Below are 14,306 nucleotides of genomic sequence, written 5' to 3'. Positions count from 1 at the left end.
AAGCCGGGAGACAAATATAACAGATAACAAATCTTACTCTGCGACCAGCCTCGTTGTTCCGCAGATTCATTAGCGTGCGGGCCTGCTCCTCAGATCCCTTGGCAAAATTTCTTTCTCTCTCCCTGGCATCCACAAACTCCTTGGCGAATCGATAGCCATATTCCACATTGTCACCACATCCGCCCCATAGCCAGTCTCGGGGCAAGTCCTTTGGTCGGGCTGTCCGGCTGCACCCGCAAGTGGAGAGCTCCCCTTCGCGGCAGGCGCGGCTGATAGCATTCACCACCCCTGCCGCGCTGACGGCGTATGTGAAGGCAGTCTCTCGGCTACCTGGCAAGGAGAACAGGAAGAGCATGAAATGCCATTTAGCAGAAACCTCAGTCATTACCCAAGAACTCTTCTTCTAACCAGATTCAGCCCCTGATCCTGATTTTGTGGGGCATCTCGCCCCAAAATGGTGTCTCCTCCCACTGAGACCATAAACCACCACTGTTTCTAACCATTTACTTTTTGTAGCCTTCTCAAACACTGTGATATACCGGGTTTCCCCATGAATAAGACAGGGTCTTATATTAATTTGTGCTTTTAAAAAATGAATTACGGCTTATTTTCGGGGGATGTTTTATTTTTTTTTCAAGAACAACAATCTACATTTATTCAATTACCACCATTTATTTTATTTAGTTATTATTAATTTATTCCCATTCTCCTTCCCCTTCTTCAAATGTAGCCGGTGCCACTTCCTCGAGGGGTGCCCCTGCCACTGCCAGGAGGCGCCACGGTGGTGGCTCGGCTTCCTCCAGTGGCAGTGCCTGAGCTGAGGCTCCCACTGGGGCTGGCGGGTGCTGGGTTTGTTTTGAGGGAAACAAGGGCAGCCGTGAAGGGGGAGGCACTGGTGTGGAAGGAGGAGGGGTCCCGAAGCCCGTGACCCCAGCTGGGGAAAGGGGGGGTGGCAGCTTCAACACGTGGCCCTGCCAGCAGCACTGAAGAGGGAGCTGAACAAGTGGAGGGTTAAAAGAGTTAAGGCAGGAGAAAGAGGGGAGGGGGGAAATAAAGGCTGGGCGGAGGTGGGGTGGCTGGCGGGGGCCAGAGCTCCAAAATTGTCTCGTCCTCTCCAACCTTGTGCTTTGTTAGCCTCGCTTGGACGCACACTGGAGGGGGGGAAGCACACACACTGCAGAGGCGTGAGCCCCAAGTCCTGTTGGGAACCTAGGAGCCAAGGAGAAAGTTCCTGGCCGCGCACAGCTCCTTCCTCCCTGGCTGCCCAGCCCCTCCACGAGCGAGGGAAGTGGGAGAGGAGGGGAAGAAGTTTTAAGTCTCTCTTGAGGGTTTGGGAGGATCCGGTGAGTCCCAGTGGAAGGCAGGGTTTCACTTGACTAGGGCTTATTTTTGGGATAGGGCGTATATTACAATCATCTTGAAAAATCATACTAGGGTTTATTTTCGGGGAAACACAGTATTAGTTTTCTTTCCGAAAGTACATTTTAAAAATCCTAGTCCTTCTAAACTCCTAATCCTGCATATGGCAAAACAGGAAGCTATATGTGTCCATCTCTGCAGTCATACAACCTATGTCTCTACGCTACCTACAGAGGGAGTAAGTAACTTCCTACTAAACATGCACGTGTTCAACTGCATTAAATATTTATATAGTTTTGATCATTACCTTTTTTTTTTTTTTTGCATAGCTAGGCATTTGCAATATTTGGCAGTAATTACTAAAGATTTCTGGCTGGTTAGGTGTGAAAACCTGCTCTATCCGAAGCACACAAACCTAAATGGGGGTAGAGGAAGGTAGCATGATATATATTCATTCTGCAGTGCTTAAATTATGCGTTCTAGCAAACAAAACAAAAAATCATGCGAAGCCTCTCTCAGGATCTCTCCATCCCAGAGTTCCTCAGACTCAGGGAGGAGCAATAGTTAATGGAAGGAATAAAGCACCATAACTGATTCCAGAGTGTAGCATCATTACAGAAGACCTAGGTATAGACAGAAGACTAGACTAGGCAAAGGCTCAAAGTTAACCACCTAGAGATAAGTGTCCCAGACAGAGAGCTCTGGAATATGTTTATATTTAGATGCTTGGTTTTGTTCTCATTTTGCAACTTAGTGAGACTTAAACATATGAAAAGATGGCATAGATAATGATTAACAGACAGGCACAATTAATTGCTGTGCTCAGGTATATAAAGCCCAGACCTCTCTATTTGAAGAGCCTCAGCATAGGCCTAGATCCTAGGAAGTTGCTGCACACTTACTGATTCCTGGGACCTTCTGTTCTCTGCTTTCCAGGAGCTTCCAGCAAACAGACGTGGCATAAGATTTGTATGTACTTTGTTGCATTATTTTCATGGTTTCTACTGTCTCTCAAATAAAGTTTCCTCCTTTCCTTCATTTCTGTTGTTAGGCATACTTCAGTCTTGAGAGACTATGGTAACGTGCTCTACATGGAGGACTTGGAACGCTGTCTAGTGTGGCTGAGGCGGCCAATTCGAGGCCATAAGTTCCACACTGAAGACAAATACAGTCTGTCCCCAGTCCAGCTCCCTAATTTTGCTGCTTCCGGGACTGCCTCTTTCCCTCGGCCTGCTTGACAAGGGTCTCTTCAAATTGGGAGAGGCCGTGATGCACCACCTGTCTCCAGGCTGAATGCTCGGATGTCAGTGTTTCCCATCTGTTGAGGTCCATTCCTAAGGCCTTCAGATCCCGCTTGCAGATATCCTTGTATTGCAGCTGTGGTCTCCCTCTGGGGCGATTTCCCTGCACTAATTCTCCATACAAGAGATCTTTCTGTACTTTACTCTGAATCCTAACAGAAGCTTTTGTCAGCCTTGACATGACACAGACAATGAAAACCTATGTAGAATGGAATGGAATAGAATAGAATCTTAGAACTGCATAGCTGGAAGAGACCCTATGGATCTTCAAGTCCAGCCCCTGTCAAGGAGGCACAAGTGGGGAATCCAACTCCCAACCTCTGGCTCTGCAGCCAGCCAACCTAAACCACTGAGCAATTGTCACACAGTCATACACACCATGCTGCTGTGTCTCTCTATGCTTTACAATGGGAAATAGAATGGAATATCCTGAAAGTGGACAGGAATTCTCAGCAAGACCACTCTTCACTGCAACACAGGGAAATCATTTCCTGACTTAACTAGAGAAGGTCCTCCTTGTATGAATATGCTCCCTTTGTGCCTTAAACGGGTACCTCACACCCATTTTCTTCACAATTTGTGATAGGCAGAACAGCACTTCATCTAGTTCAGCCCAACATTCCAGCTTCCCCACTCACTAAGCAAGCTCTAACAAGGCTATATTTTGCTATGCAAAATTGACATACAACCCAAATAATAATGCCACTCAGTGCTAATATTGGTTCATGGATCTCCACATGAGCAGATTGCCTTGAATCAGGGAACTTACATGTATGAAACTCCTGTGCATGGTGCTTTCCTTATACCGATGCAATGGGGCAATCATGCAGAATTCCACACGTGCACTGGAGTCTCTATGAACGCATACTATGGATGCGATAACAGGATTCTGCCTTTTTCACTGACCCAAATCTGACTTTGTTATTTGCTTTCATTTTTGTAATGTACTGATTTTACTGAGCTAAACTGTGGCAACTCAACCCCTCAAATCTGCCTCATGATTACTCATGGTTTGGGAATCTCTGGCAATGAGGAGACAGATGGTTTCTGATTGCGTTACTTCATTAGCCACTCCCTTAGCCTCTCATCTTTTGTTCCTTTGAGCTGACTTCTCTTGGGAATTCTTATTGACTTTGCTCTGGATCTAAACAAAAGATGGACTAGGTTCTGTAGAAGTAAAGGACTGAGTAGATTAATTCATTTATCAGCATTGCACGTCTCTGTGACTTCCTATAGTCACTGAATCCTACTCAAATGCAGGTATTTGTGTTGGAATTTTATCCTTGGCTCCTTCCATTTTGCTCCTTTCTCTGTAGGCTGAAGAAGTCTGGAGGCAAGTGATGTGCCAAACAGGACAGTTAGAAGTATAATATACAGTGAAAATGTTGTTCACAGATTTGAGACAGTTCCTGGCACAGTTATTAGACATGGAATCATTTGCTAATTAATTGACAGGGAAGGAATGTTTCCTTTATATCCAGTTTTTCAGTGTCCCAGATGGCCATCATGAAAAACAGAATGCCAAATAAAAATCAGACTTCTGTTCTGATATAACAAGACTTCTCCAACATTTCCAAGTTCTTAAAGCAGTTAAGGTGGGAAAAGCAATCAAAGAAAGAACACGTTGGCCACCTGCAGTTCCTCTGCCTAATTTCAAGTGTGTGTCTCTAAATGACCGCTGGCAAGAGCCATCTCTCCCCCATCTGGCAACTCACTGGATGGGGAGGAAAATGTAGGGAGACAGGGAAAGAGAAGCAGCTCTCAGTCTAATGAAACATTCATTATTCTGACAGATTATAGTAATAGAGAGAAAATGGGTGACAGAAGGGAAGAGAGAAGGGGTAGCAGAGGGAAAAGGGCAACAGAGAGAAAGTGGGTGGTTCTGCTCCTTTCTCCTATTTATCCTGCCCACTCCCACAACCAGGCCTCCAAAAGGCTTTTTTTTTAACTTTTGGCAACTTGGTTCCCCATTTCCAGGAAAGCAAATTAGCTCCCAACAGTTTTATCATTCAGATGACAGGTGAAGGCCCTTTTATTCTGTGTGGCTTTGATTGGATGGGTGATGGCTGGCTGCAACTTTTATTGAGTTATCTAGCTTCTGTAAGCATGCTTCCTGCAGATACTCCTACTCAAATGGTATACTTTAGGAACTTTGACTGAAGGCTAGTCATATATTTTAATATTTATTTTGCAAAAGCCAACAGCATGTCTTCTAGGAGAGCTTTCTGCCAACCACCAAATATATGGAAATTAAAAGCTGTCCTCGAACCACCAGTCCACAATCCTGAGTCACGTTCTTGTGATTGCAAATACTGTACTATGTGTTTCTCAGGGAGGCAGTCATTTTTGCTAGCACCGTGACTGGCAGGACCTGTTAACCAAAACATCACCTGTAGATCCTGCAATCTAATCTATGTCATTGACTGCAGATGACCAGGAGGCCATCTGTAATATATAGGTAAAACAACAACAGACCTACAGTATGTACAAGATTCAGAAACCATAAGCCTGATTAAGAATTTGTAAAACCAATGTCCAAACCCTTTACCTTCAACCATCATAGCCTATCTGAGTTGCCTTTGGCTGAAACAGGGACGTCACCAAATCCAAGCACATTGGAAAAGAGGAGAAACATGTGGATTTACAGACTGGCTACCTTAACTCCTCATGACTTTAACCTAGAAGGCAACATTTAATATCCATCTGTTTTGGTATATCATGTGTTCCATGTTCTGTAGCTGCCATCTGGAAGACAGCATATTTTTTACCAGAGCAACTGACTGGAGAAGGCAGAAGCCAAAATATTTCTTCAAATACTTCTGCTTCTTAGTCAATCTTATTAGTGTTAGCAGAAATTTACTATCATCATCATCATCTTAGAACGGAAGAGCTGGAATTATATACATCTTTTCAATAATTCAAACAATAAACCATCTCATACTTCATCTTTAATGTGGCAAACATTTCATTTTTCCAAGCTAAAAAAAAAAGATAGAATTTAACATTACTATAATAACTTTGAGTACACATGGCCTCTGATGCCCATTTTATATCTCTTAACAGGTTGTTCTTATTGCCTCACCCTAGTTACACCCAAAGATATGCACTCAAGTTTGTATTCTCTTGCCTTTTCTGTTTTCTCTAATTATGAACCACAGATGAAGAACTATAAGAACATATTCAGACCAGAGCACACAATCTGTGACCTGGTCTTGTTCAAAAGTCACCAGATAAATTTGATGCAGCCCTTAGCAAAGCTTGAAATGCCTTCTTCAAACAGTCCGTTCAACTCTGTGACAAGTCTAATCCATTTCTTCTCTGGCAACCTTCTCTGGCATGCGGAGTTGGGGCATAAATAATTTCATTCTGTTGGACAATTCCTCACAGTCTTGCTTTTGTTATCTTGGATAAGATAAGGTAAAATTAAGAGAAAATATAAACAATATACTGAAGAACTACACATTACAACTGCAAGCATGACAGATTCCTTCAAAGAATAACATTTTGATGAAGAACCTGCAGTTCTAAAAAGTGAAGTAAAAGCTGCTCTCACAGCATTTGGAAGAATGCTGTGAGAGTTAACTATCCCATCTAGGATTACATGGGATAGAGTTAACTCAATAGAGTTATCTCAAGCTATTATCTTATGAGCTGTCAAGTCGGAACTGACTTATATTGACTCTAATACGGCTTTCTCTAATAGGACTCTAATAGAGCTGGAAGTGAGAGCTGGACCACAGAGAAGGCTGACCGCTGATGAATTGATGCTTTTGAATTGTAGTGCTGGAGGAGACTCTTGAGAGAACAAACCTATCAATTTTGAAGGAAATCAATCCTGAGTGCTCACTGGAAGGATAGATCCTGAAGCTGAGGCTCTAATACTTTGGCCATCTCATGAGAAGAGAAATCTCCCTGGAAAAGACCCTGATTTTGGGAAAGTGTAAAGGCAAGAGGAGAAGGGGACGACAGAGGACAAGATGGTTGGACAGTGTCACCGAAGCTACCAACATGAATTTGACCAAACTCCAGGAGGCAGTGGAAAACAGGAAGGCCTGGCATGCTCTGGTCCATGGGGTCACGAAGAGTCGGACATGACTTAACGACTAAACAACAACAAGAGGGCTTTCAAAATAAATTAGAAATTAAGGGAGTAGTTCTACCCCACTCCCCAGTGGGTCTCCATGGCCAAGTGGGGATTTGAATCTCAGGCCCCTGAGTTTTAGTGTGTCAGTCTACCCATTAAACCACATTGGGTAACAAACTAGAGACACAGAATCTACGCTACATATAAGAAGATACTATTAGGTCAGAGTATGGGGAAATAAAATGGCTTCCAATTGGCAAAGGCATACAAGTGTCCATTTTATCTCCCTACCACTAGGACCCCTATTTCCCCTGCAGATTGGTTCCAAATCCCACTGAAAACCATGGATAATAGCTAACACTATGTATACAGTGGGGTCTCGACTTACAAACTTAATCCATATTGGAAGGCAGTTTGTAAGTTGAAAAGTTTGTAGGTCAAATCTGCATTTCCTATAGGAATGCACTGAAAACCATTTAATCCGTATCTGCTCTTTTCCGTCCATAGAAACTAATGGGAAGCTGCTATTCCGCCTTCTACCACTAGAAGAGGATATTTTTCTTTTTTTTTTCCCCCTAGGTCAAGAAAAGTTCAGGAAAGGAGTGGGGGAGGCAGGAAACAGTTTGCAAAGCACTTTTGAAACCTTTTTTTTCCAACGAAGCCAATTTTAAAGCATGTTTTAAAGCATGTTGTGCTGATTTTTTCAGCACAAAGACACACAGGCAGGAGACTGGAACTCACACCTCAGCCTTTTTAGGTGCTGAGCAAGCCTCCAGAAGCCTCTTCAGAGCCAGTCAATCAGCTGTAAGGTGGGGAGAGGAGGGGGCAGGAGTGGAGAAGAGCACAAAATGGCTGCCAGGCTCCCTGCTGGGTGTCGGCTTTTAGCTGTTTGGTGCTCTTTTTCCTGCAGTTCAGGGGCTACCAAGGCCTGGTAAGTGACTTTCTTTTATTTATTTTTAAGTTTCTGACCCTCTTTTCCCCTCCAGAAGCCTCTAAGGGGAGGGGGCACTTTTTTCCTGTTCGTAACTCAAGCGAAGTTCGTATGCCGAGTCCTTATTTCCCTATCGGGTGGGTTCGTAAGTCGAGACCCCACTGTATAGTGTACAGTGGAGCCTCGACTTACTACTGTCCCTACTTATGACCATTTCGAGTTACGAACAGCTCTGGCCGCAAAATTTTGCTTCAACTTGCAGCCGGAGCTTCGTTACAAACACAAAAGGGCAGGGGGAAAAGGCGGGAAATTCAAATTGCTAACCGTAGGTGGCAATGAGGCTGCTTCTTTGTAGCTCTTTCACCCCAGCAGTTAGACTGTGCAATCGGAGGAGGTTGCCTGGTAAGGTAAGGTGCTGTTTTCTGCTTTTTAAAAACTGTTCTGGGTGGGTTTTGCAGGGTGGTTTTGGGCAGGGGGGGTATGTTTCTGTGCTGTGTTGTTTTTTGTTTTTGTTTGCAGCCCTAGTGCCTTGCGACGGGGCTTACTCCTTTGTTTATTTTTGGTTTGGGTGGGGTTTTTTGCACTCCCAGCGCTTTCAGGGCTTGCTTTGCTGTTTATTTTTGGGTTTGTTTTTTGTTTTTAAAGCCCCAGCACCTTCCGGCCAGGCTTGCTTTGTGCTTTATTTTGTTGTTGCTGTTGTTGCTGCTGCTGCTGTTGTTGTTGTTTGCCGGAGCAGATTAATCGTGTTCCAATGCATTTCAATGGAAAATGGTGCTTCAACTTACAACCATTTTGAGTTATGTCCATCTTCTGGAATCGATTATGATTGTAAGTGGAGGCACCACTGTATTTATAGCATGGTAAAAAGAAAAGAAGAAAACAAGAAAAAACGGGGAAAAATATTTTCACATGCATTACCAGAGCTGGCCACGAGAGGGTGCTGGTGCCTATGTTGTGAATTATTCATTAACAAGTATTCATTCATAGCTTGGTCTCTTGTCTCTTTCTAGTGTCTCTTTCTGGTAATACATGTGAAAGTAGTTTTTTCTGGATTTTTTTTCCTTTGATATTTTTAATATTTTCAGACCATGGATAAGTGAAACCGCAGATACTGATCTCACCGATACAGGGGTCCTACTGTATATGCAGAACATACCATGGATCTCATGAAAGATAAATGAGTGGGTTCTTGATCAAACTAAGCCTGAACTGTCACTACAACTTAAAATGCCTAAACTGAGGCACTGACATTTGGATATATCATGAGAAGACAAGACTCACTGGAAAAGGCAATAATGCCAGGAAAAGTGGAAGAGAATAAGAAAACAGGAAGAACAAACATGAGATTGATTGACTCAATAAAGCAAGCCACACCCTTCAGTTTGAAAAGACTTGAGCAGGACAGTTAATCATAGGATCTTCTGGAGGTCATTAATTCTTAGGGTTGCCATAACTTACAGTAGGAGAGATTTGAAGGCACACAACAACAGCAGTTTTCCTTAGGACTGCATCCAAAGACATTGCACATTAACTCTAGTGGTTTTTAGCTTACACAGTAAACAATGCTACAACTGCCTTAAGCTTTCTTTCTTTTATGTATACTGTAGCACAGTTTTCAATTAAAAGGGAAGTCTAACTAACTAAATAAATAATGCCACACTAAATTATCTTTCCTTTCAAGTTGTTCTTAACCTATGGTGAGTTGCTTAGTTGACACTGAGTCAACTTCTCTTTTTGTCTTGGATAAACAGATGAGTCTCTACTGTTGTACTAGCCACATTATTCATCCCATTAAGAAAGTTCAAACAAAAGCAAAATATGAACTATGAGAAGAATTTTTCCAACCCCCCAAACAAACATAAAAACACTGAGAAATACAAAGAAGTGTCTTTCTTAAACAAAAACAAAACCATACCACTTAAAGTATTACTTTGCCCTGAAATTAAACTGTAGATTGCATACTTTGGAATTGAAAGCTTCATGGTTATTAATCAAATAATATTTCAGTTATTTTTGATAATAGCATATTATGCTGCTATATTGGTTTGGCTGTTTATATAGTAAATGTAATCCATTTTCAGCTCTTGTTTGCAAAGAAACATTGTGTGAACACTTAACACTTAATAAGTTCCACTGAACTCAATCACTTTGATCTCCACATTGATGTGCTGTAATTAAAGGTAAAGGTAAAGGTTCCCCTTGACAATTTTTGTCCAGTCGTGTTCGACTCTAAGGGGCGGTGCTCATCCCCGTTTCCAAGCCATAGAGCCAGCGTTTTGTCCAAAGACAATCTTCCGTGGTCACATGGCCAGTGCGACTTAGACACGGAACGCTGTTACCTTCCCACCGAGATGGTCCCTGTTTATCTACTTGCATTTGCATGCTTTCGAACCGCTAGGTTGGCAGGAGCTGGGACAAGCGACGGGAGCTCACTCCGTCGCATGGATTCAATCTTACAACTGCCGGTCTTCTGACCCTGCAGCACAGGCTTCTGCGGTTTAGCCCACAGCGCCACCACGTCCCTGCTGTAATTGCTTAATCACAAACATGTCTACTCTAAAGTAAGCCCCACTGAATGCAATTAAACAGACACTGGATTGCAGCCTTACGATTAATAATTAACCATGGGGATAATACAGGATACTTCAGCATCCTGGTTTAAGCAAGTGGGCCTCCATACCCTGTCATTTCAGTGATGTTTTCCTACAGTATAAGGAGGGCCTTTATTACTGTGCAATAAAATCTTCTTTTGCAACCATCCATCCAGTGTAATCACCCACAAGCACAGCCCAAAAGATACAACTACAAATGGCACACCCATTGCTAGTCAAGATGCATAACACTCTAGGGAATATCCGATTCAGTGCCTTAAGGCAGAAATTCCTATAAGCACACTTTCTTAGGAAGAAAACTACAGCAATAATAAAACTATACAACTGCTGAACTTTCATGACGCTCCAAATCAGCTGTGTCTCACTCTTTCTAACGGTAAGGATGACCCTGGACCAGGGAAAGTAATACACTGAAAATGTTCTTCCTACCACTCCTGGGAAAAAATTTTTAAGAGTAAAACAACCGTATCTCAAAAGGCTTCTCAGTATTAGAAAGCTCTTCTTCAGCTTTAAAAGGCCCAATGGTGGGAGTGGGGGAAAGAACAAGGAATGGAGCTGGCTGCAATTTTAGCACCTTGCTTTTATTGTCCTCATGTCGGGCACATCAAACCCTAGCCTGGATCCCATCATTTCTTGCCAGTTGTGAGCTGCATTTCAAAAAGATTTGGAACAATGCATCCACCTCACACCTCAATTCAAGTCCCGCAATGGCCTGTCAACGAGCCTCTTTGCTGCTCAGCAGATGGCACCCCGGGAAGCCCCCAAATAGCCCTAATGGCCGGCAGGATTAGACTCCCTACTGCCAAGTCCTTCCCTGATGGAGAAAGCAAAGTATTTATCCAGACTCCCTTTCCTTCCTTGTTAACTTAAGATGGGCAGAAGACATCATATATTCTAGAGAGCGGACGGGAGAGGAGGGGAAAGGAAGGCAGCAGGTAGGGTACGAGTGCATTCCACAAGAGAAAATCGGCAAAGCTGTGATATTTCTCAACTAGGCAGACTCCCCACTGAGACAAGCAGTATTTTCCCCCTCTAAACCTAACAATCTGAGCAAGTGAAGAAATAAAGAAAGGAAAGGACATTGGAGAAGGATGGGTTGCCAACTTCACTTGTGAGTAGAGCATTCATTGACACTCTTGATCTCCGCCTTCCAAAGCATGGCTCAGAATAACCCATTCAGCCTATCCTGCCGAAATCTGGCACCCTCCAGATGTACTGCACTACAAAAACCATCATGCCAATTGTGGATGATGAGAGTTCTGATATAAATTGTCTAGAAGACACAAAGCCAGAGAGGTCTCTTGAAAATGTCCACCAAGATGCTTGCTTTCTTCTCCTGGCCATTTCTTCCCATAGCACATTTCGTCTCGGACTCTTGAAGAGGTACAATGGGGAGGAAGAGTAGAACACCAGCTAGAGAAAGCCACTGGTGTCAAGGGCAATCTTGAACAGAGAAGTTGAGTGGTTGTAGTATGTGCTTTTCCCTAGCTGTTTTCCAGTGTTGCTTCCCCTCTCACCCCCCTTCACCCCCACTCAGTTCCAGAAGTATGTTTACCTTCCAAGCAAAGAGATAATAAAATAAGATGCCACTGCCAGTTCTGGAATCTCCTTTCCAGGGCTTTTTACATTGACACTGGATTAAACAGGGCTTAGATATATCTGGAACTGCTCAACCCTCAAACCATATTCTAGGCTAAGCCCTAGAACTGATTAAGAAAAAAAAGTTTATCTGAGTTTCTGCCAGATGCCATCTCCACAACACATCTGGAATGAGAGGACCAAAATTTGAGTGCAGAGAGCATGAGTTCTATACATTTTTTTAGCCTTGGCATGCCACAGCTTAAATGGTAACCATGGCTATTCCACGGAGTCACAGAAGTCACTGTGTAATCTTGAGCCGGTCATTTTTTTTCACCCTGATCTACCTGCCAGTGGAGAAAAGACAGGATAGAAATAATAAACCTGAGCAGGACTAAAAGAAGTTGCAACCTAACAGTATCTGAAGGACCATATTCCTCACTTCTGATGCAAGAGGTATAGGTATAGGCATCCTTCAGTCCCGAGAGACTATGGTAACATGTAAGAGCACAAATAATACAGTGGCAACTTTACATGGGCCACTTGACAAACTGTACATTCTGGATTTGATTATCACTTAAGCGCAGGACAATTGTGTCCGTAGCTGTAATACATAACAAAGCAAATGTCGATATGTGGGAAGTCCCTGACTGGTAGTAGGTTTTATACTTAATGGAGTGATTTCCAGCATGTCACCTTTTGCATTACACAAAACTCTTCAATGGCAGCTGTTTTATGCAGCTAGAGAGAACAAGAGTTTCCCAGTGCAAATGTTTAACTCGCTTCAGACAAGACACTCCCTAAGGAGACGACTTTTAGCACTTCTAGTACATGACACATTGACTAGCAGGAGGTGGCAAACTATTGTAACAATGACTCACAGTTTCCGTTCAGCATATTTGTCCTTTGTATTCAAAAAGGTGGAGAGCTGTAATTCCAGGTGTATCTTTTTTTACATGTTTTACTGGTTTCCTTCAAAGCAAAGTCTGGGGCCAGGGTGAGAGCTATTGTGCTTGCATGTCTGGGAGGAAGGAATGCTTTAAATCAGGCATGGCAGAATTAGGGACTCACTTGGCTTTTTCAACTATCTGTTGCTCAGTTTCTTTGCTTCTATATGTCTCAAACTCTGCATAATCCTACATCTTTTCCTCACACATAGTTTTCAGCTACCACCTTTTTATGTCATCTTTTCCTGGCAATTATCCTCTTTTCCTTCCCTCTTTTTTAACCTCATTGCCACTCAGAAGTCAACCTACTTTCATTGCTTTGTACTTGCCTCCCCTTCAGCTTTTCACTTTCATATCACTCTTCCTGTGATGTTCATGCCATATGCAACCCAACCCTCACCCATACATGATCCCTAGGGGTATTAGAAACTGCTTTATATTAGAAACTGCTTTATATTAAGACAGGCCACTGGTCCATCTGTTCTAGTATTGCTGACATTGACTAGCAGTAGCTCTCCAGGATTTGCAGCAACGCTCCTTCCCACCCTTATCTGGAAAACCCTGGCATTCTCAAGGATCCCTTGTATTCTCCCATTCAGGTACTACCCACACCTGATCTTGCGTTGTTCCAAAAATCAGGCAATACTGGGCGTATAGAAAGTGGTAAGGTTCCTTGCTGCAACTTAATACAGCTCACCTTCTTGCCTCCTTGGTGTCATGTGCACACAGCCCTAAATTAGATCTATCCTTGTGTGTCCCCCACCCACTTACATGGCTTTCCCCTAACTTGGATGTTTCCCATCGTTTCTGCCTGTTCTAAAGGATGGGAAACGTGCCTGTTCTAGATTGGCTGGATAGCTCAGTGAGATATCTGGCTGTGGATCCAAAGGTTGGGAGTTCGATTCCCCATTGTGGCACTTGGGAGAAAAGCCAGCCTGTGTGATGGCCTTGGGCAAGCTGCACAGTCTCAAGATGCCCCAGAAGAAGGGAATGGTAAAACTATTTCTGCATACTCTCAACCTAGAAAACCTTGAAAAGGGTCCCCATAAATCAGAATTGACTTGATAGCTCATTATTATTACCATTTGATCCCTGTTCTGCTGTCTCCCATTTTAAAAGCTTCATTTAGTCCACCATTTGCTTTTGATGCCTCCCACCTTGCCCTTTCCATGCTGATGTGCACGCCTTCCATGAGCTTTATACCAACTGCCGCCACTCATTTCCTTTCTGCCCTTACCGATGCTCATGACCCTGCCAAACACTGACGTGTTGTCCACCGTGCTGCAATTCCACCGTCTCTGCCGGAACTGATACTGGCACTCTTTGATGGCATTTTTGGCTCCTTCACCGATGTACATCATGTGTTCCTGATAAAGTTGGCACAACTTTCTCTGGCCTGGGGAGAGCCCTGGTAGTTGGCTGCACACGGGCTGGGCTCCGATTATGTACATCTCAGGTCTGTGAATGGGGTTCATAGCCAAAGACCTAGAAAGA

General features: G+C 43.4%; 1 protein-coding gene across 2 annotated transcripts in view; it reads right to left on the bottom strand.

The window, feature by feature from the left end:
- Positions 1-14,306, bottom strand: part of WNT5B (Wnt family member 5B) — a 115,235-nt gene that overhangs the window by 11,761 nt on the left and 89,168 nt on the right. For both annotated transcript variants that reach the window (XM_072999843.2, XM_072999844.2), the window contains exons 3-4: positions 14,050-14,297; positions 38-330 (exon numbers count right to left, since the gene is read on the bottom strand). In XM_072999843.2, coding sequence (XP_072855944.1) covers positions 38-330; positions 14,050-14,297 — 541 coding nt within the window. The remainder of the gene's footprint in view (positions 1-37; positions 331-14,049; positions 14,298-14,306) is intronic.

The sequence above is a fragment of the Pogona vitticeps genome, chromosome 5 (genome assembly GCF_051106095.1).
Source record: "Pogona vitticeps strain Pit_001003342236 chromosome 5, PviZW2.1, whole genome shotgun sequence".
NCBI lineage: Eukaryota > Metazoa > Chordata > Lepidosauria > Squamata > Agamidae > Pogona > Pogona vitticeps.
The sequence above is the reverse complement of the archived record's forward strand: the minus strand, read 5'-3'. Positions and strand labels throughout refer to the sequence as shown.